Genomic DNA, 23,967 nt, shown 5'->3' on the forward strand with positions numbered 1-23,967 from the left:
AGCGTTTTTATGAAGCACATTTGTTCAGAATACACTGTAACTATAATCGAACGAAGGTGAGATTTTGGCATAAATTGGTAACATTTGTTTGACAGTTGCGGTGATGACACTTCATATTTGTTTATATTCTTTACTATAAGTATTTGTTTCATTATATTTACTGTTTTTATTATGTACTTTAATGTAAGATTATAACTTAATTCTTGTTTTCTATTTCATAAAGTTTTTATTTATTTACATTGAATATTAATTTGTTTTGCTGTATAATCCACTTCTGCAAAAATTATGTGATGTATTTGATTTAAAATGAATTCAAGAATCTTTTGTAATTGGGCAACAATGTCAATTTAGATCTCTAACGTAGATAATGACGTGCAACGGTAAGTAAATTAGACGGACTGTATAAAGTTATTTAAAATAAATCATGTGTATTTTCAAATGTAGGGTTAATCAGTATTCACCCATCCTGTATTTTGAAGAGACGGATAAAATCATTTGAAAACTGAAAAAACCTTTGTAAATGTTGCCTTTTTGGGAAGATGAAATAAGGTGTTGTTACAAGGTTTTAGCGCTATTGCCCGACTTACATAACTCTCCCATTTTTTTTTAAATGGTTTTGGTACATTCCATGTCAAATCACTCAGGCAAAAACTTTTAGATCTCCGATTTTTCTGAAACTTCGTGTATAGCTTCTGCGGGACGTAAAAATAAGATATTTAAGGTCAAAAAATCTTCTTTTTCTATCGTAAAGTGTCAATGGAAACAATAATATTTTAATAGAAGGGACTCAAAAATGTCATTATATTGCATTGTAATAAGTTATTTTCATTCTAAACAAGTTTTTGATCCAATTTTATAGTGTAGAAAACGTTAAAATACCGTTTTTTTACATTTTCTCCATTCCCAAAATACATCATACTCGATTTGGCTGAAAATTTGCCCACAGATAGTCAAAACGTAAGACTTTAAGCGGTTAGAAGGATTTGGGTTATATTACAATACCAAAGAAGTTACATGCAATAATATCAGACTCAAAAGTATATTAGTCCAGTCGGGATAGCATTTTTGACCTTGCATATCGAGCTGCCCAAAATTTTATTTTATTAATCTTTAGAGGAGTCAATAGTAGCCTAAATTTAAAATCGCGAATGAATTCCTCCGTTACATTAGCCGCCATCTTGATTTTTAAAGGAGAACCTGTTTTGCTCAATATCTTCGCTATTTTTAACTTTTCGACAAAAATGGTAGGAACTGAAATTAGAGAGTTATCAAGTAAAATTCTATCCATCCGTTATTTTGACACGTAAACGCTATTTTTTTACGGTATAAGTTTTAACGTATATGTAATTTTAGAGTTATCAAGTGGTTGAATTTCTGCTTCACGTTAATAGTTGGCAGCTGTCAGTCAAATTTCGTATTTGACAGCAAAATAATTAAATTTGTTTAAATTTTTTTCTGTTTTTGTTTTCTTTCACCCAAGATACATATTTTGTAATTTTGACTTGTTTTGTACAATTTGGATTTCAAATTTTTCTAAAAAATATGGAAGAGATCTTATAACAGGCAATGTTACTTGAAGCCAATGACAATGATATAGAGTACTTAATACTAAATCTCGTTTTAAATTATGATAACGTTCAAAATCAAAATGTATATCCTGTCTTTAAGTTCGATACCTTAAAACCTGAACAAGCCAAACAGTATTTTCGGTTTGAAAAACAGGATATTCCAAGGCTTGTACAATTGTTAGGGATACAAGATATAATTGTAACAGAAACTGGCCATACCTGTACTAGTAAGTAATGCTGAGAGGAACTAAAACTTTAAACTCAACCAAACCAAAACAGTCAACCAAAACCAAGCCAAGAAAACAAAGACAAAACACCTGCTGTTAACATACAAAATAAAATTTCATAACACAACATATTTATTTATTACATGAACATGACAGAACTGAAATGGCCGAGTCCTGCCGAATTGGTACGATTCGCTGCTAACGTTACCGTATTTTAAGCCCGCTATCCGACCTACCGTAACGGAGCACGTTAACGTTAAAATCATTTCCGCTATTCAATATTCATACTGCGCATGCTCCATCGCTAAAATAACGTTACCGTATTCTCCTCGAGTTACTTGATAACTCTCTATTATTCCAAATAAATCGTATTTACAATTATTACAATTTCTTTTTAACAATTTTTGTTGTGAGGTCGATATTTTCCGAGTGAATGATACAGTAGACTTCTATATTTTTGACTATGATCCTTCTAACCACTTAAAGTCCTATGTTTTGGCTATTTGTGGGCAAATTTTCAGCCAAATCGATTATGATGTATTTTGGGAATGGGGAAAAATGTAAAAAACGGTATTTTAACGTTTTCTACACCATAAAATTTGATAAAAACTTGTTTTGAATCAAAATAACTTGTTATAGTGTCATATTTTGACATTTTTGAGGCCCTTCTATTAAAATATTATGTTTTCAAATCACTGTAAAATCGCATAAAATAACATTTTGAGAAAAAAGAAGAAGATTTTTTGACCTTAAATATCTTATTTTTACGTCCCGCAGAAGCTATATACCAATTTTCAGACAAATCGGAGATCCAAAATTTTTTTTGATCCAAAATTGAGTGATTTGAGATGGAATCACCCTTTTAATATATAGTTCTATTAATATATTGCTGCATTTTCAGGCGAATCTCCTCACCGTTGCGAATTTTGTCAAAAAACTTTCACTCGCAAAGAGCACCTCACTAATCACCTTCGCCAACATACCGGGGAAACCCCGCATTGCTGTAACGTTTGCTCCAAACCGTTTACCAGAAAGGAGCATTTAGTTAATCACATGAGATCTCATACGGGAGAAAGGCCTTTTGCGTGCAACGAATGTGGGAAGTCCTTCCCGCTCAAAGGAAACCTTCTATTTCACCAAAGATCGCATAATAAAGGAGCTGATGCGGAGAGACCTTTCAGGTAATAAACTTTAATAAATATATTTACCAGGTATTGATTTTTTTTGCTTCAAAAAATAGTTGTTCCATTATACACTGCGCAGCAAAATTAACACACCGCCTTAAAAATGGGACATATTTGATCTCTCGAATTTTCTAAACCTGTTGTCCGATTTGAATGATTTTTTTAATATGTTATAGCCTTATTCTTTAACCTTTAACTACCCGCGCATCAAGTTATAATATAACTATACGCGTAGCGTACTTTATACGCCACAAAAAAATACACTTAAAAACAGCGGATTTGTTTATTTTTTTTAAATACACTTAGTTGTTTGTTATAAACCTTATTCGGCATCAGTGAATACTTGGAAGTCCTTCTCAGTAAGCCAATTGGGATTTATAACTGGAATCATGGAATAACTGGATTCCATGATAAATAAAATTACTAATAAAAAATTTTTTGAAATGTAATTTTTTACAGGAAAAAAGTATTGTTTATAAAGAAAAATATATTTTGTGCCATAATGACTAAAAAACAATTGAAATATATACTTATATTACGACTTATATTAATATAATCGTGGCGTATATTGTCCACCACCGGAAACAACAAATAATAAAATGTAAATTACGATCTTCCCAGAACGCTGATTATAACGAAACTAAAACTAAATTGTAAAGTACATTCCATTGATAGGTTAGAGAGATAAACAAGGTCAAAAACTAAATTTTAAAATATATTTGCAGTAGAATTCTTATATCTTGTGTACCAAATACGCCAACGCGTGTAGTTAAAGATTAAGAATATGGATGTAGTAATAGTGTTGCTGGACAGATACATGTCATTGTATACCGGGTGGAACAATCATACTGTATTTTTTCCTCAAAGTTTGGTCAACACCCTGTGGAATATTCTAGCTTGTATAAAATATTGAAATTAAAACTTAATAATAGGGAACTTGCACATTTTTTTTATTACATAATAATATTCAGTTTTGTTTAAAAATGAGATTTCCAAAATTTCACGCTTCAAAAACTAGAAATAGAAATTTAAAGTCTTCTGCGGTATAGAATAATTCAAACGACCCGTGACGTAACATATAGTGCGGCCGATATGTGAAACAATTGCACATTTAATGATACAAGCATATAATTTGGACCACATATACTACACATATAAAAGTTCAAATTTAGATATGAGGCCATCTCAGATTTTGCCTTTTACAAAAATGGCTGCCATTCAAAATATCGACTATAAATATGTGTTTAATAGTACCATAACTTTTGAACGATAGGTCCGATTTCAACCAAATTTGGTATATAGGTTCTTTTTTTGATTTACAAGATGGATGTGGTGAACCAGAAGAATCGGTTTACCAGAAATTGTGTTTTTACTAGTTGTTTATGTAAAAATATGTTTTTTTTCAATTTTTTCCCTCTGTATATATTAATTTTTCAAAAAGGTAATACCGCAATTAAAAAAATCGTAAAAATATTTTGTAGAAAATATTTTGAACTTTTTAGTTATGTTAATTACCATTTAATAAATGCATAACGTATCTTCACATGTACCCTATGTGTGGCCGATTCGTGGAAATATTATAAGAATTATTGTGTATTTAATGGTAGAAGCATATAATTTGGACCACATGTACTACACACATCAAGGTTCAAATTTAGATATAAGGCCATCTCAGATTTTACCTTTTACAAAAATGGCGGGCATTCGAAATGGCGACTATACATATGTGACTAATAGCACGATAACTTTTGAATAAAAAGTCCGATTTCAACCAAATTTGATATATAGGTTCTTTTTTTGATGTGTAAGACCAAGGTCTGGAACAGGAAGAATCGATTTACCAAAAGTTGTGTTTTTCCTGATTTTTATGTAAAAACATGTTTTTTTACCGATTCTTTCACCCCGTATATATTAATTTTTAAAAAAGTTAATAACGGCGTTGAAAAGAGCGTAAAAGATTTTTCTAGGAAATATTTTGAACTCTTTAGTTATGTTAATTACCAATTAATAGATGCATAACGTATCTTCACATGTACCTATGAACCTATGTGCGGCAGATTCGTGCAAATAATATAAGAATTATTGTGCATTTAATGATAAAAGCATATAATTTGGACCACACACACTACACATACAAAGATTCAAATTTAGATATGAGGCCATCTCAGATTTTGTCTTTTACAAAAATAGCGGGCATTCAAAATAAATCTGCCGCACATAGGTACATGTGAAGATACGTTATGTATTTATTAAATGGTAATTAACATAACTAAAAAGTTCAAAATCTTTCCTAAAAAATATTTTTACAATATTCTGATAAACCGACCCTTCCGGTTTAAGACCTCGATCTTATTCATCAAAAAAGAGCCTTAATGCCAAATTTGGCTGAAATCGGACTTTTCGTTCAAAAGTTATCGTGCTATTAGTCACATATTTATAGTAGCCTTTTTGAAAGCTCGCCATTTTTGTAAAAGGCAAAATCTGAGATGGCCTCATTTCTAAATTTGAACTTTTGTATGTGTAGTATATGTGGTCCAAATTATATGGTTCTACCGTTAAATGCACAATAATTTTTATATGTAATATTTGCAAGAATCTGCCACACATAGGTACATGTGAAGACACGTTATGCATTTATTAAATGGTAATTAACATAACTAAAAAGTTCAAAATATTTCCTAAAATATATTCTTACGCCCTTTTCAATGGTGGTATTACCATTTTGAAAAATTAATATATACAGGGTGAAAAAATTGAAAATAAATTATTTACATAATATAAAATAGTTTTACATAAAAAACCAGGAAAACACAACTTCTGGTAAACCGATTCTTCCAGTTCACGACATAGATGTTGTAAATTACAAAAAGAACGTATGTACCAAATTTGGTTGACATCGGACTTTTCATTCAAAAGATATCGTGCTATTAGTCACATATGTATAGTCGCCCATTTTGAATGACCGCCATTTTAGTAAAAGGCAAAATCTGAGATGGCCTCATATCTAAATTTGAACCTTTATATGTGCGGTATATGTGGACCAAATTATATGCTTGTATCATTAAATGTGCAATTCTTATAATATTTGCACGAATCTGCCGCACTAATAGTTTTATTATATAGTTATGAGTATGGTTATATTTAGGTATATTCTTCTTCTCCTTCTTTAGTTTATTGGCCTCCACCTACTTGGGTATTTGGCCAGCTCATCGTCGCGGAATAAGGGAAAAATATTTATATTCTAATGACATTTATCGTATGTCATTGTAATAATATATACCAGTTGGTTGAGATTGGAGCTTGATACAGTTTTTGAAGGAAATGAAAGAAGGTTTACTATGGAAAATGAAACAATTTTGTAAAAGTACAAGTTTTCTATGAATAGTTCAAACGATCAAAAACACTTGTGACGTCACTGTATAACTGTATGTTCTACTGACGCTTATAAAGTCCAATTTAAAATTATATACAATTTTGTTTATTTTGTTGGTGCAGAATGTAACCATATAACCGGATGACGTCACGACACGTTTTGGGCTGGCTGGTATAATTTGAATTTTTAATCGTCTTTGGTGGCCAAACGAAAGCCAAACAAAACTTTTTAATAATTGATACATGTTCTAAATTATGTTGTGATTTATACCATTTTTTCGAATTTAAAATTTTATGCAAGTTCCCTATTGTAGCCTTAGGCTTTCTTACATTTTGTTTTTTGATTCATTCGCTTATGTTGGATGATACAAAAGTTAGGTATGTTTAGGATGATACAAAAACTAGTCAAGATTTTCATCAATAAATCCATATTTTCTGCTTAGTTTAATAAACAAGTCTAAAGTTGGCTATTAGAAATTAACAATTTGATAAATGTCAAATTGTTAACGGTCAAAAAGTGTCGTATGTTGTGAAAATTAGTTGATTTATTATTTAAAGTTACAATTATATCCGTAATTTTTTTTCTTGTTTGGTGGAAATGGAACGTACTACAAGGAATTTGACCCGTGATGAGTGGATTCAAGCAAAAGAGGGCCTTTTGTAATGCAAAAAACCTCTTATCCATAACATAGTAGCTAAGTCCTTCGCTGTGTAAGGTCACTGCTTGAACCCACTCATCACGGGTCAAATTCCTTGTAGTACGTTCCATTTCCACCAAACAAGAAAAAAAATTACGGATATAATTGTAACTTTAAATAATAAATCAACTAATTTTCACAACATACGACACTTTTTGACTGTTAACAATTTGGCATCTATCAAATTCTTAATATCTCATAGCCTATTTTAGGCTTGTTTATTAAACTACGCAGAAAATGAGGGTTTATTGATAAAAAACGTAACTAGTTGTTAACGTAACTAACTTTTTTATTATCTAACATAACTGAATGAGTCAAAAAATAGATTGTTAAGAAAGCCTAAGGTTACAATTGAGTTTTAATTTCAATATTTTTTTAAATGCTAGAGTATTCCACAGGGTGTTCCGAACTTTGAGGAAAAAACACAGTTACATCCGGTATACAATGACATTTACCTGCCCAGCAACAATATCACTACGTCGATATTCTTAGAGAATAAGGCTATAACATACTAAAAAAAATCACTAATGAAATTCGAGACATCAAAAACGTCCCATTTTTAAAGTGGTGCGTTAATTTTGCTGTTTAGTGTAAATTTGCAGAAACGTCATTTCATTTGCAAACAAGTTAAATTAAAACGTTAAGTGAAACATACGTCGATATGTAATATCATTGTCATAATATCATGTCTCATTAGCGTAGAAAAATAAATGCTTACTGGAAGTAATCAAATTAAGAGAGCAACAGTTAGTTATTCTAACAATTATGTTTGAGAATAAAAATTAAAATGACATACAAAGATTATAAGTTTAAATAATATGAAGAACAATAAATGCAAATAAACCAATAAATACAACAAATGTGCTAATGTCACTGTTACTGAAAATGATAAACGTCAAAATTCATAGTAAACAAGATATCAAAGACATGGTTAGCATTGTTTAACTTATTGTGGTTTCTACGGACAACTGGGTTAATTTTGCGATTGTAGTTCCTGTGACTAAAAAGGAAGTAATTCGTGAATAATTTCATGCATGTGCAAAGATAAAATGGAAGAACTAGATATATCTGGCATGTCTATTCATAATGAAGACTAGCACAAACAAGGAGGGTAAAGAGTATTGCTTCAAAAATGTGACGGAATTCGAGTATCTAGGAGTAACCTTAACAAGTAAAGGGGAAGAAAGCCAAGAAATGGAGAAGCAAATTTCGAGAGGAAGAAAGAGTGTTAGGCCTGGATCCCGCGTACCAAAAAAAAGTTGATTAATAGCAAGCTGAAAATTTGTTAATAGCTTAACGGTGTCTCGTCGGACAAACTTTGATGTATGAAATGAGAACACTGGAACAGGGGAAGTTTTAATTGTGGAAAAGGTTAAAAATTTGGAACGTCAGACTACGAAAACGTCACATGTATTTTGTCGGACAGAACTTCCAATTGATTTGTTAAGGCGGGTATACATATGCGCTCTACTCGGTGTGCGAGCCGCTCGCGCGCAGCATATTTGTTAGATTAGTACGTGTTTTCAAGTGGCACACAAACGGCTCGCACACGGCGCACCACGATCTAACTTCTGTCGGCTTTTCAACAAATGCTTTGATGGTTCGCAATACGTATTTGGACGGGTTTGCGAGTGGTTTGTTGGATTTGGGGCGCCTGAGTTGAATATTTGTTAGTAATGGAGTGTTAGGAAGGAAATATCAAACTTATTGATGTTTACCGTGGAAAGTGAAAATGAGATGATGACATTGAATATATTTAAACATGTTAGCTTGCAACCCCCAACTTGTAACCAACTTGCAACCATCTTGCAACCAACTTGCAACCAATTTGCAACCAACTTGCAACCAGCTTGCAACCAATTTGCAACCAACTTGCGACTCAACTTGCGACCAATCGGAATAAAACCAAACACTTCTCGATGAGAATAGGAGAAGCTACTCCCGACGTCGGTCGATATCGGATCTGATCTGATCGGAGAAAAACGGATCCAATGTAGGCACCCACATTTAATACCAATTATCTACAATTACTAAATGTTCGTAAGTTTCCTCTGGATCGCGGAAGGTTCGTCAAAATGAAAAATTTTAACGAACATTAACCGCGCCACGAACGCGCGGCGTTCACACGGCGCGGAGTTCGCGGCGCGGATATGTATTTCCGCCTTTACCCATTCATTAAACTCTCATGCAAAAATCAGACTGGTCTTTATCACAAATTGGGCATTTTAATAAGTCCGACACGTAGAACATGTCAAATGACAGGAATTATGTTGGTGATAAATAGCAGTCTGATTTTTGCATGAGAGTTTAACGAAAGAGTAACAAATGAATTGGAAGTTCTGTCCGACAAAATACATGGGACGTTTTCCTAGTCTGACGTTCCAAATTTTTAACCTGTTCCACAATTACAACTTCCCCTGTTCCAGTGTTCCCGTACATCAAAGTTTGTCCGACTAGACACCGTTAAGCTATTACAAATTTTCAGCTTGTTATTAATCAACTTTTTTTGGTACGCGGGATCCAGGCCTATGTTGGAGCCCTACACAAACTACCAAGAGCAAAAAACATCTCCAGAGAGACAAAATTGAGATTATACCGATCATTGATCCAGCCCACAGTCCTTCACGGAAGCGAAACATGAGTTCTGAAAAAACATCAAGACGATATGCTAAACATTGAAAATGTTTGAAGGAAGCAAACAAATGCAGAGATCAGAGAGCTGTACCGGAAATCAGATAGCCAGATCAAAGAGAATTAGATGGTTAGGTCATCTTGCGAGAATGGAGAAAGGGGAAGGAAAGAAGAGAAGAGGACGACCATGGAAAAAGTTGCTCGAAGTGTGTAAAGAAGACCTTGAAACAATCGGTATAACAAATTGGAGAACTGCGGCCATGGACAGAGGAAAAGGAGGGAAACAGTGAAAGAATTTCAAGCCATGGGCCTTTAAGGCCAGTTGAGCTGTATATTGTGTTATCTATTATAAAAAAAACTTATCTATTATATTTTGCACTGACCCGGCTAGTCATACAATCTTACACTTTTGGCCAAGAAACGCATAAGCGCCCAATACTCCACAAGGACGGATGGATCTAGACGAGAGATCTATTATATTTAATGGTAATAAACCACATTTTAATTTAAAACCTTCCAAGATCATTTGTATAAATACAAGTAAAAAAGTAAGACCTTTTTGGGTATAGCTAGCAATGAAAATTGCCTTAGCATTATTTGTCTATCTACTCCAGGGGTGGCCAACTTAATCAGACTCGAGATCTACTGTCTGCCTTTCTAATCCTTTGCGATCTACCGACTAGGATTTTTTATCTTAACTGTTTCAAAGGTGTCATGAATAAGTAGAACCCAGCTTATCCGTGTGCGGATTATCCGGGATGCGGATTATCCGTGCTATGATTTTCTATTACTTAAATTGTATTTTTGAGATTTTATCAAAATAGCGTCACTGTAAATCACTCGCCGGAAACTCTATACGCGGAGAGGGAGATCCATAATGAAAGATTTATTTTTTCTGTTGTCTTTTTGTAGGGCTATATATATGGATATACGTACCGGGTGTCCCAATAAGAATGGTTCTCGGCCATATCTCAGGAACCGTTTATACTACAGCTTTGGGAAAAACAATTTTATAACAAAAGTTGCCCCGAGAAAAGCCTGGAAATTATTTTCATAATTGTAAGTCCACCGCTAGAGGGCGTAATTGAATATCAAAAATTAAAAAATCGAAATTTTACAAAATTTGCCTAATGAAAGGGCACTGGAAATCCAATCATCGTATTCTTCATACAATTCTGTGCATATTTTATTTCACAAGATTAAGTCTACCTGTGCAAATAAGAGGTGGGGGTGAGTGGGAACCTTGTTATGAAAAAATCGCTGTAAGTCCGGTTCTGCTTAATAGATTTTTACAAACTTGGTCTTATTGAAAACAGCTCTTTTTCGTCAATGTAATAGTTATAATTTGGAAACAACCTATTACGTAATATGCCGGCTAGAAGGCGCTATTTATTTTTTTTTAGAAATCTAGTTTTCTTTGGAAAATATTAAATACAAGTATGTATTTTTTTCCTGTATTACAAAATTAAACCAAATTAGCAACATAATACCGAAAACCGCATGTCGATACCTTTTTTCTATCTCGAGATATCTTAAGAAACGTGTAAATTTTAAACATAACTGTATCTGTCATATAAGTGGAAATATATAAAAGCACGTAGTGTGCTATGAGAAAAAAAAACAAAGGAACATTGTCCAGACCGTCACCGTATATAATGAATCAAAACAACAAGACAAATAACACTATAAAATATAACAAAAAAAGAGTATGTGTACTTTGTACGCGAGTGAGAAGTTATACTTCTATTATTATGATTTTAACGAAATAAATATATTTTAAACAGTTTAATTTTATTTTTATTTAAATATTACACTAATTTTAATACTTAAAATAATACCAAAAAAATAGCGTTAATATGTAAATTTTTATGAATTGTTGCCTCCGCGCATTTGCTTTTCTCTCGATAAATCGTAGAAAATGTAAAAACGTCAGATTTTCTACATAAATTTTTAATTTTTATTTCATTATATTTTAATATCAATTATCCTATTCCCAACTAAGATAAATACATAACTGTTATTGTCGCCGGTAAACTAAGTTAAAGAAGTCAAAGTGGAAACAAGTAGTGTGCTATGGAAAAAAAATAGAACTATTAGAAGTATTAATTTCAAGAAGTCATCATGTGTCAAATTATGTGTCAAATCAGTAAAACATAAAAATTTGTGCATTGATGGTTTGTTGCGGTTTATTTCTATTAAATTTTATATAAAATTTATACAGAGTGAAATTCAAGATGATCCTTACAAACTAAGAAGCATTTGACATGATAGCCACATTCTTTGAATGCAAAAGAAATGCAACTGTTGCGACTAGAATATATGCAATGAAATATCCCCAAAGACGTCACCCCAGTAGTAGAGTTTTTCATATTTTGTTTTGATTTATTATATACGGTGACATCTGGAAAATGTTTCTTTGTTTTTTTCCATAGCACACTGCTTGCTTCTATATATTTCCACTTATATGACAGCAACAGTTATGTTTAAAATTTACACGTTTCTTAAGATATCTCGAGATAGAAAAAAGGTATAGACATGCGGTTTTCGGTATTCTGTTGCTAATTTGGTCTAATTTTGTAATACATACAGGGAAAAAAATACATACTTGTATTTAATATTTTCCAAAGAAAACTAGATTTCTAAAAAGAAAATAAATAGCGCCTCCTAGCCGGCATATTACGTAATAGGCTGTTTCCAAATTATATCTAGTACATTGACGAAAAAGAGCTGTTTTCAACAAGACCAAGTTTGCAAAAATTGATTAAGCAGGATTTTTTCATAACAAGGTTCCCACTCACCCCCATCTCTTATTTGCACAGGTAGACTTAAACTTGTGAAATAAAATATGCGCAGAATTTTATAAAGAATACGATAATCGGATTTCCAGTGCCCTTTCATTAAGGTGATACAGTAGCGATCAACAGGTAGCCAAAACGCGTTCCAAGATTGCGGCTGTAATTTTGAATATTTTTTCGAGATATTTGGCACACGTATTCGTAATATAACAAAGAATGGCGGTACAGAGCCCAATTTGAAAAATATATTAACATATGGAAATTACTCTGTAATTAAATACAATATTAAAAAAACGAGCCTGTACCGCCATTAAGAAGAACAAAAAAATATACTTTCTTCAAATAAACTTTTTTATCCGATGCCTAGATTTTGTGTCTTTTTGGAACTACTAATGGAATAAAAAATTTTAGTAGTTCCAAAATGACTCAAAATCTAGGCATCGGATGAAAAAAATTATTTGAAGAAAGTGTATTTTTGTGTTCTTCTTAATGGCGGTAGAGGCTCGGTTTTTTAATATTGTATTGAATTACAGAGTAATTTCCACATATTAATATATTTTTCAAATTGGGCTCTGTACCGCCATTCTTTATTATATTACGAATATGTGTACCAAATATCTCGAAAAAATATTCAAAATTACAGCCGCAATCTTGGAACGCGTTTTCGCTACCTGTTGATCGCTACTGTTTCCTCTTAATCAAATTTTGTAAAATTTCGATTTTTTAATTTTTGATATTCAATTACGCCCTCTAGCGGTGGACTTACAATTATGAAAATAACTTCCAGGCTTTTCTCGAGGCAACTTTTCTTATAAATTTTTTTTCCCAAAGCTGTACTATAACGGTTCCTGAGATATGGCCGAGCGCCATTCTTATTGGGACACCCGGTACATATGTATTACAATAAGAAATAAATGTTCGGATTATCCGTGCTTTTCAATTATCGGTGCCAACGTCCGGTCCCGAGGAGCACGGATAATCGGGGTTCTACTGTAGTATCATTGAGTGGACACTTCATGAGTAGCTCGCGATGATCGATGCAAGATTTCTAGCAAATAATTTTCGTAATATTTAGGACGGGAATAGGTAGGTACCGATAATGTTTTCCTTGCCCGCGATCGACTGAGCTAGAGGCCGCGATCGACGGGTTGGCCTGCCCTGATCTGCTCCATGGTACAATAAATTTCGCATTTTATGAAACTTTATTGTACCATGGATCTGCTCCATGGAACACCTGTTTGAAATCGATATATTCATGTTCTACACATTTTTACAATTTAATGACACATCTTTAGTTTATTTATACAATGGATATTTTTAATATAATTTTTTATGACGCTTATATCTTTTTTAAAAGATAGTATATTTATATTCTTGTTTTTCAGGTGTGATCTTTGTGAGAAAGACTTCATGTGTAAAGGTCACTTAGTATCCCACCGAAGGTCACACATGAGTGATCGCCCTCATGTATGTCCAGATTGCGGTAAGGCATTTGTCGAAAAAGGTAACTTGATAAGGCATCTCAAGAAGCACGCTGCAGATAATGCTCAGACGCAGCCCAATAGCCAAATACAGCCACAAGGTAAGACTCATTTGTAGTTTATATATTTATAAGTCTGGAAATGCAGATTTAAAGTCTCTTAAACATGTAGATGGTTCGAATTGTACAAAAAACGGGATAAGCCTATTCTGCAATATGGAGATTTCAAATTTGCTGCTTGGAATGTTGCCAGATTTCCCATTGTTACTACTGTCAGCAGCTCGAAAAAAAAACGCAGGTTTTCTTTCGCAACACATTTTAAATATTTAGAAAATTGGGAACGAATTTAGTGATTTTTGAAACTGTTTAACCTTTTTAATGAAACCCGTAAACTTTTTTTCTAGGAACGGCACCACCTCAGAATGCTCAACCGACTAGCAACGCACCAAATATTCAAATTCCCCAAGTACACGTAAGTCAACCGCCACAGCTGCAACAGACGTCTAGTGGCAACATTGTTCAAACGTCTCATTTGCAAATGCACCCTTCAAATGCCCATTCGGTAGTGCCAACTGCGAATACGAACGTTCTGACTTATTAGGCTCTTTAACCTGAGTTTATTTTGGTGACAGAAGACAGATTTAATATGTAAAACTAATTATTTACATCAGTGCCATAAATACATAATATATCAGATACCTAATAAAATCATCTATAACTTTGAAGTACAGCTTTTATCTATAAGAAATGTGGAACGAAGTAATACAAAATTGAAGTTAAAAAATTTCCCATTTCTAATACATAAGGAGTTTCGCCAGATTCATTTTTCATCTCTTTTAGAAGAATACACTTGATATACACATGGAAAAGATTTAGAGAATCGTTAAAATTAAATGCTGGCTGAAGATGTTATAATTGGCAAGATATTTATGATGTAAAAAAAGTAACAGTAAAAGTTAGTTTTCTAAGAAAATCTTACATAAGGTTTGTCCGCATGTCCTGTTCACGTGTGCGATGTTATTCATGAATTATTTTTTATATTCATCATCATTCTGGCTTTACAACTCTGTGTGAACTCCTAACCTCCTCTAGAATTTCTCTCTAGTCGTCTCTATAATCGCCTTGCTCCGCCAAACATATATTTCCATATTTCTCATGTCGTCATCGATATTATCAAGAAACCTTGTTCTGAATCTTCCTCTTCTTCTTTGACCAATGCGTCTGTCAAGGAGCGGTTTTCTATCTGATTCATTTTGCTGGATCATCCGCATTACATGCCGTAAATGGAGTCTAGATAGCGTTAGAGAGGTTTCCCTCAAAGCCAGGAACCCACAAAGTTGGGAGTACTGCGTTGCCATGATGTAAAATCAAGTAAAAGTTCAAACATCACATAATAGTAACTAAACTTACGTGCATAGAAATCGGCCCACTTAAAAATTTGGTCATTTTTGATTTCTCATATTTCCTAAGCCTGTTGGCCGATTTAAGTGATTTTTTTAACATGCTATAGCCTAATTCTTTAACAATACCACTGTAATAATATTATTGCTAAAAAGGTAAATTTTCATTGTATACCGGGTGTACCAATCAAACTGTGTTTTTTTCTCAAAGTTCGCATCACCCTGTGGAATATTCTAGCATTTATAAAATATTGAAATTAAAACCCAATTATAGCCTCAGGTTTTCTTAACATTCTGTTTTCTGATTCATTCGTTTATGTTGGATAATAAAAAAGTTAGGTACTTTAACAACTAGACATGTTCTTCATCAATTGGGACCGTGCAAGTTCGGCAAAGCGACCCCTATTTCTACGCTCTGTACTTTTATTCGCACTTTTAATTATATTGGCCAATTATATTAGTCCTGGTTACTGGATAATTGTCAAGGCCATAGTCCAAAAAAATAATAAGAAGAAAAAATAAGATGCAGGTTATGATAAGCAAACGTAAACAATTGTATGTCGTAAATAAAATTAGTTATTAAAATGCAGTACTGCAAGCAAAATACAATTAATTAAATTTACCTTTATATAATAATTGCATATCATATCAATATTGTGGAGCAATATATAATTTTTCTGCTTCAATGACAGAAGGTATGAAATATACGTCAATTTGACAATTTCAATTGACAATATGAATTATTTAAGATAGTTGCAATATTTCTCCGCGACTCGCGCACGGTCGTTTATCGTTTCCCTTCCAAGTACTTGCACACCGCGAATACACGGTGTTTCTAAATAAGTGCGACAAACTTTAAGGGATAATTCTGCATAAAAAAATAATGACAGTTGGCTTTATAAACGTATGTCCGCCAATGATTCGTTTCCGACATACGGAATGTTGAATTTTTTCTTACAAACTGACGATTTATTTTATTGCTTTAAAACCGGTTGAGATATGCCACTGAAATTTGGTGGGTTTTAAGACGTAGTTATTGCACATTTTTTGACATACAATTAAGAATTTAATATTCACCATTAGCGCTCATACGACCGATCATATTACCCGTATGCACGTAATGGTGAATATAAAATTCTTAATTTTATGTCAAAAAATCCGCAATAACTATCTCTTAAAACCTAACAAATTTCATTTGCATATCTCAACTGGTTTTAAAGCAATAAATAAATCGTCAGTTTGTAAGAAAAAATTTAACATCCCGTATTTCGGAAACGAAACATTTGCGGACATACGTTTATATAGCCAACTGTCATTATTTTTTCAAGCAGATTTACCCCTTAAAGTTTGTCGCACTTATTTAAAAACACCGTGTATTGATGAAGAGCATGTCTAGTTGTTAAGGTACCTAACTTTTTTATTATCCAACCTAAACGAATGAATCAAAAAACAGAATGTTAACTTAAGAAAACCTGAGACTACAGTTTGGTTTTAATTTCAGTATTTTATAAATGCTAGAATATTCCACAGGGTGATGCGAACTTTGAGAAAAAAACACAGTTTGATTGGTACAGCCAGTATACAATGAAAATTTACCTTTCTAGCAACAATATTATTACAGTGGTATTGTTAAAGAATCAGGCTATAGCATGTTCAAAAAATCACTTGAATAGGCCAACAGGTTTAAGAAATATGAGACATCAAAAATGACCAAATTTTTAAGTGGGCCCAAATTTCTATGCACGTAAGTTTATAACAATGTAACATTATAACAACTTTGCCCAATTTAAAGGGTTTTCGCCAAGCTATTTTTAATGGCTAAACCATGTATACCTCGTAAGCAGCACTGATGATGGAAGTGTCATTCCGAAAACATTCTGTGATGTAGCCCGAAAAGGTCTTTTTAATATATACCTTTTATAAAGGATTTTTAATGAATTTTTGCGATTTATGGTATACAGCCGACTACAGGAAATTATTTTTTGGTATGTTAGTATTCGATACTTTCCTCTCTCCCAGTGACTCGGTTCTGTTGCTGCGTTAATTATGTTTTCTTTGAGATTTTACCAGCTTTCCTGCTTCTAAAATATCCTGGAGAATGTAATTTAAAATAGTTCTTCATCATAGATAACCATTAATTCGATGGATCTGGAAAGAAAACATTTCCTTTACCTTAAATCAATAGTTATCCCCCGTACTCAGTCTTCAGTATATGTAGACCAGGCAGTGTTACCAAAAAGGAAACCAACATCATTTTGAGCGTAACTTACTTACTTTTGACGTTAGAAAATTAAAAAAAAAAAACAAAAATAAAGCTTTTTTACACACTTTAAAAAAGTTGTAATGAGTTTTTCCCGAAAAGTGCTTGATTTTTTGGTTATTTCACGTTGAAATATTAGGTTTATAATTTGATGAATAAGAACCTACTTTTCATTAGTAAAACTTTTCAAATACTAGGTCTACCGACTTCATATATACACCATTTTTTTACTTTTTTATAAGCTATATTTTTGCTAAGAATATTTTTTCGATAAAATATTTACTTCTTGAGTAATTTGCGGAAACCGTCTAAAAATTTGATTTTTTTGTTGAAAAATGAACATATTCACTCGCAAAGTTTTGACTTAGTAAAAAAACTAATAGAATTAGTTACTTAGAATTAGTCAGTTTATCTAATTCCGGACTTATTTTGAACGTTTTTTTTTCACCCTCGAGAAGGGGTGAAACTCATCCCCAGGGCAAAAGCACACATCGGCACAATATCACTTTTTTCTTTGACATGTTAGCTATATGTACGCCAAATTTCTCATGTTCTTATCTTTAAAATTCGCGAGGTTTTGCAAAATTTTGCCCTGAGTGAATGGACTATATTATGGCGCTCGTGCGATCTGAACACCGTAACACTAGACCTTAGCTAGAAGGTAACACAAATCTTACTTTTGATATTGAAATTTTCGTTGACCCACAACTTTGTGCCAGGTACGAGATTATCTGGTAAATCATCGAACTGATGCGTACAGGTTTGGCATTATAAATATCTTGGCATCCTAGTGGTCGAGAATCTTTAAGACAACCATTGATGAAGTATGTTTAAGAGCGTATGCGCAAAATTTCGGACCAATGCTTTAGAAATGCATTAATTTTTTTCGAATCCTGAGAAAAGTAATAAGTATTTAAAAACAAAATTAAATTCAGAATGAAATATTACATTATTACTGAGGACCGAAAGTCCCTTAGAGTCAACAAAAAGATTATTTTAAATGCTATATTTGAAATCAAAAATCACACTAAATTTTCTTTTTTTTTTTATCACACATGTAACCTATCAAAATAAATGTTATTGAAGTTTTCAGGGACTTTCGGCTCTTGGTAATAATGTAATCATTATTACATATTAATAATGTAATCAGTCTTCGTTTAAATTTTTCAAAAATATTTATTAGTTTTCTCAGGATTCGAAAAAATGAAGAGGTACATTTAAAAAGAATTGGACCGACATTTTGCGCCTACGCTCTTAAGGTCAGCTTATGTGGGTGTTAAATTTTTTTACATACCTTTTTGTATGAAGCAATGTTTCTGTAGCACTGTAAATCATCTTAATGTTAAAGAAGCCAAAAGCAAAACAAGTGTATTCCTGTAAACTAGATTTGTAATAATTAATAAATATGACGATATTTTCTCAAAATGAATCTGTCTTTTGAATCTAGCATCAAATGAGCTCAGGTTGGTGTTAAAAACATATTTGTTGTGTGATAAAATATTTTAATTGTTAACGAACTAGAGTTTATTTCTATCAGTATTTTATTTAAAATTTTATAAATGGAATTGTAAACTATTGAGATGATACCACACGAGTGGTAATTAGTGAATCTCACGTATGAAAGGATATAAATATATCCTTATAAATTGATGGTACTTTAAGGAAGTTTTAATATTATACCTAGAAATACTAGTACAATATTGTGCGCATTTTAAATTGTTAGCTGTGAATCTAATTTTGAGATATATGGTTACAGACTGTATCACTTTTTAGAATTTTTTTGTGTATGAGAGAGAGAGAGAAAGAAAAAGAGATGAAAAAAATATCCAAAGATTTTATGATTGTATTAGATCTCAATGCGCAGATTGGAAAAGGGATTTTTTTAGAACAAATTGCAGGAAAGCATACACTACACAAAACACGAATTAATATGGTTTAAGATTATGTAACTTAGCAACAAGAATCAACATCATAATCTTAAAACAAATTTACACTTAAAACACAAACACTCTAAAATACAGGGTGTTCACTTATATTTTCTCCCATTTTAACTGCCTATAACTTATAAACGACTTAAGATAGAAATATGCTGTTTTCGCTGAAATGTTTTATTTTAGTAAAAGTTTTGTCTGAATGGATTGAGTTTTATATCGCTTTCAATTACGAAAAAAAATGGCGGATTTTAAAAAAAACTTTGTTGACTTTTTTAATGGAACGCCCAGTATATTTTTTGCAAATTGAAAGAACGGTCATTCACCTATCCAGCGATATAAAGTTTTTTTAAAATCGTTTGTCAAATGACTGAGTAATTAATTTTTAAAATGAGAGGTGCAACGTGGATGTCACATAACTTTAGTTATGTGATTTCCACATTGGATCTCTCATTTTTAAAATTAATTGCTCAGTCATTTGACAACCGATTTTAAAATAAAAAACTTTATATCGCTGGATAGGTAAATGACCGTTCTTTCAATTTACAAAAAAAAATATACTGGGTGTTTCAATAAAAAAGTCAACGTTTTTTTTTCAAAAATCCGCCATTTTTTATTTAAAAGCGATATAAAAAATTCAATCCATTCAAACAAAGCTTTTACTAAAATAAAACATTTCAGCGAAAACCGCATATATCTATCTTAAGTCGTTTAGAAGTTATAGGCAGTTAAATTGGGGGAAAATATAAGTGGACACCCGGTATATAAAATAACGTGAAGGTTACCAGATCAGAAAACGTGTAGCCAAATTGATCACATAGGTACTCATTAACAAAAGAAAACAAATTATCGATGAAGGGTGTGAAAACATTTACAGGTGCGTGTGCAGACTCAGATCACTACGCCAAGCCGCACACCAAAGAAACATGAAACGAAAAACATGAAACATGAAACGAAAAACATGTTTCATGAAAAGAAAACACTGCTAAGAAAATCTCAAAGTCCGCCTACTAATGAAACGAGTGTGATTCATGCTCATGACACATTTTTATTTTCGGAGAGTCTCATAAATGGCCGGATATATATTTGTTTAGCACTGGTTTATTTCCATGAAACGTAATTTAGGTTTCATGTTTCTTTGATGTGCGGCCGGGCTAAGAGTATATGGTCACTGCCACTGTAAGGAAAAAGGTTAAAATAGTAACGAAACAGAAAAACCAACAGAAAAAATGGAATGCAAGTAAATTGCCCAATGCAGATATTCGAAAGAAATATGAAGAGGAAATAAGAGAGAAATATAAACAACACAATGTTAGTCGATTAAAAAATCAATACAAGCTGCAAACAGGCGGATAGGCGAATATAAGGAGAAAACAAAAACGAATAGTATAACCAGGACTGTAAAGGAATAATAGCAAAAAAGCAAGAAATAGAACAAGAAAGAACAAATAGAAACAAAAAATGTTTCTAAAGATATTAAAGAGCAAACCAAAAAAATACAAAGGTAAAACAAACGTAATACAAAATAAAGAGGATAATGAATATAAGCTACTATGTGCAGATCATTACAGAGAACTCTTGACGAGTATAATACGAGAATATACGGGAGAAGAAATAAACGAGGAAGAGGAAATGGTGGACAAAAAAGAAGCAGACAAGGTAGATATCGAATTCTCAAAAGAGCTGTTGTTTAATTAGTATTGTTACTGAAAGAAAGAACACTGGCAACGCTAAGACCAAATGGAAATGCATTTTGGGAGAAGAACAAGGAAGAGAAAGGATTACCAACGAACGCGAACAATCACGGATGATTTAACAAAACAACTTCTGGTTCGAACATGTACAAAGAATGGATGAACAACGAACACCAAAGCAAATACGAAAATGGTATCCAGAAGGAAAGAAAAACGAGGTAGACTGAGGGAAAGTTGGAGCGAAGGAATAGACAAAGGCCGGATAGAAAAAAAAAACATAGAAGAGAACCTGCTGGTCCAGATGAATTACCTAGCGAGCTGATAAAGTTGGTCAACGAGAAAAACCTGGACATAATAGTAAAACTGTTCAACGCTATCTATACTACAGGAATCATCCCTTGAGAAATGTTGACATCAGCATTTGTGTGTTTGCCAAAGAAAGTGAATGCCAAAGAATGCAGTGACTACCGAACCATAAGCTTAATGTCTCATACCTTAAAAATTCTATTGAAAATTATCTACCCCAGAATACACTCTAAACTGGAGCTGGATATTAGTGACACTCAATATGGGTTCCGCAATGGTATGGGTACCAGAGAGGCATTATTCTCCTTCAACGTGCTGACACAGAGATGTTTGGATGTTAGCCATCCTCTTTACGTCTGTTTTATAGATAAAGAGTTTGATAAAGTAAAACATGATCGACTCATGGAAATCCTAAAAAATAAAAACCTAGATGAAAGAGATTTAAGACTAATAACACACCTCTATTACAATCAGCGAGCAATAGTAAGAATTGAAAAGGAAACATCTGAAGAAATGGAAATAAAGAGAGGAGTCAGGCAAGGCTGCATACTATCACCTTTATTATTATACGCTTATTCTGTAGAGGCAATGCGAGAAACTCTGGAAGATGAAACAGTCGGCATAAGAGTAAATGGAGTCTTAGTTAACAATATCAGATATGCAGATGATACAGTAATAATAGCCGATAGTTTACAAGACCTGCAAAGACTGCAAAAGAGTAAAATAGTAAGGTGTAGTAGGGAGTACGGACTCTCTCTCTCTCAATATCAAAAAGACGAAGTTTATGAAAATTAGTAAAAACAACCATAATACTAACGAAATCTTGATAGTAGAGGGCCAGCAGATCGAAAGAGTAAAAAAGTACACTTACCTAGGTACATTTGTAACAGAAAATAATGACTACACTACAGAAATAAAAGTCAGAATCGAAAAAGCACGTTCTAATTTTATAAAAATGAAAAAGGTCTTATGTAGCAAAGATTTAACATTAGCTCTTAAAGTACGCCTAACAAAATGTTACTGCTACAGTGTACTATATTATGGAGTGAAATCATGGACGTTAAATGTAGAGACAATGAGACGACTTAACGCCTTTGAAATGTGGACCTATAGAAGAATTATGAGGGTTTCCTGGGTAGACAGAGTTACGAACAATGAAATACTGAGAAGAATAGGTAAAGAGAAGGAAGTCGAACTTACAATTAAAGAAAGAAAGCTACAGTATCTCGGACATGTGATGCGGGGCGAAAAGTATGGCATCCTACGACTCATAATGCAAGGAAAGATAGATGGCAGAAGAAGCATCGGAAGACGACGAATTTCATGGCTGAAGAGCCTGAGAGAATGGTTTGGATGCAGCTCAAAACAACTATTTAGAGCTACTGCCTCAAAAATTAAAATAGCTGTGATGATTGCCAACCTCCGTAGCGGAGACGGCACCTGAAGAAGGAGAAGAAGAGAACCTATGGAACAACCGGGCAAAGTGGCGATTGGAAGTCGGAGAACGTTATAAACCGACCTATAGTATTAAACAAATTGTTGGATACATCAGACGTTGGGCAAAGAACAATAAAGTATGGAGAATAGATTAGGAAAAAATATCTTCTTAAAACTTATACAACTTCTAATCAGCCGAAACATTGACTTGAATGTACGATACCACATGAGGGGTCTAGATTCAAAACCGGACATTTCCACTTTATGTCATTCTGAGTAAACTTAAAAAAATAATTACAACTTTACTGTTCCCTATCTCAAATTGGAGGAAAAGTCCACTTTTGCATCTGAACCAATTTTTTCACACTGAATTACTACTAGGAACTGTGCAATTTTGCTCTTTATCAAATTGTTAACATATAGATCTCTAATCACAGATTACAGAGGTGTATTCAACTAATTTTGACCAAAAAGTGTAAATGTCCGGTTTTGCATCTAGACCCCTCAATATACATAACAGTTTATCATATACATATGTTGACCTACTGCATCCAATGGAAACTTGTACGTTAACGGTCAGTTCGTTACGATGCTGGATAGGTTAGGAAGTGGGCATTTAGTGGTATGTTAAAAATTGCATGGATCGACCATGTTAGAAGTGAAAAGGTTTTAAGATGCAGGAATGGAGATCATGAACTCATAGAAATTATCAAAAAATGCAAACGTCTTGGACATATATTTAGACATGACAGATATAACTTCTGCAGCTGATAATGGAAGGGAATATAGAAGTCGGACAACAACTACCTAGCTAAGTAGTCAACATGAAAGAGTGATCAACATTATTATACCATCTAGTTTCATGGCCGTTATCGATCTTGGATATCATGTTAGCTGCCAAATTTGCTATAATGGCTTTATTGACAAGAGCTCTAAAAATTATGTAGTTGATTTTCTGTACAATTACTATTAAACTCACTATAT

General features: G+C 32.9%; 1 protein-coding gene across 2 annotated transcripts in view; it reads left to right on the plus strand.

Moving 5' to 3' along the window:
* LOC114332614 (zinc finger protein 271-like) overlaps window positions 1–16,881 on the plus strand; it is a 100,698-nt gene extending 83,817 nt beyond the window's left edge. For both annotated transcript variants that reach the window (XM_050646823.1, XM_050646824.1), the window contains 3 exons: window positions 2,697–2,976; window positions 13,861–14,057; window positions 14,360–16,881. In XM_050646823.1, the coding sequence (XP_050502780.1) occupies window positions 2,697–2,976; window positions 13,861–14,057; window positions 14,360–14,556 (674 nt within the window). In that variant the 3' untranslated portion in view covers window positions 14,557–16,881. The remainder of the gene's footprint in view (window positions 1–2,696; window positions 2,977–13,860; window positions 14,058–14,359) is intronic.
* The last annotated feature ends 7,086 nt before the right edge of the window (window positions 16,882–23,967 follow it).

The sequence above is a fragment of the Diabrotica virgifera genome, chromosome 3 (genome assembly GCF_917563875.1).
Source record: "Diabrotica virgifera virgifera chromosome 3, PGI_DIABVI_V3a".
NCBI classification, from domain to species: Eukaryota; Metazoa; Arthropoda; class Insecta; order Coleoptera; family Chrysomelidae; genus Diabrotica; species Diabrotica virgifera.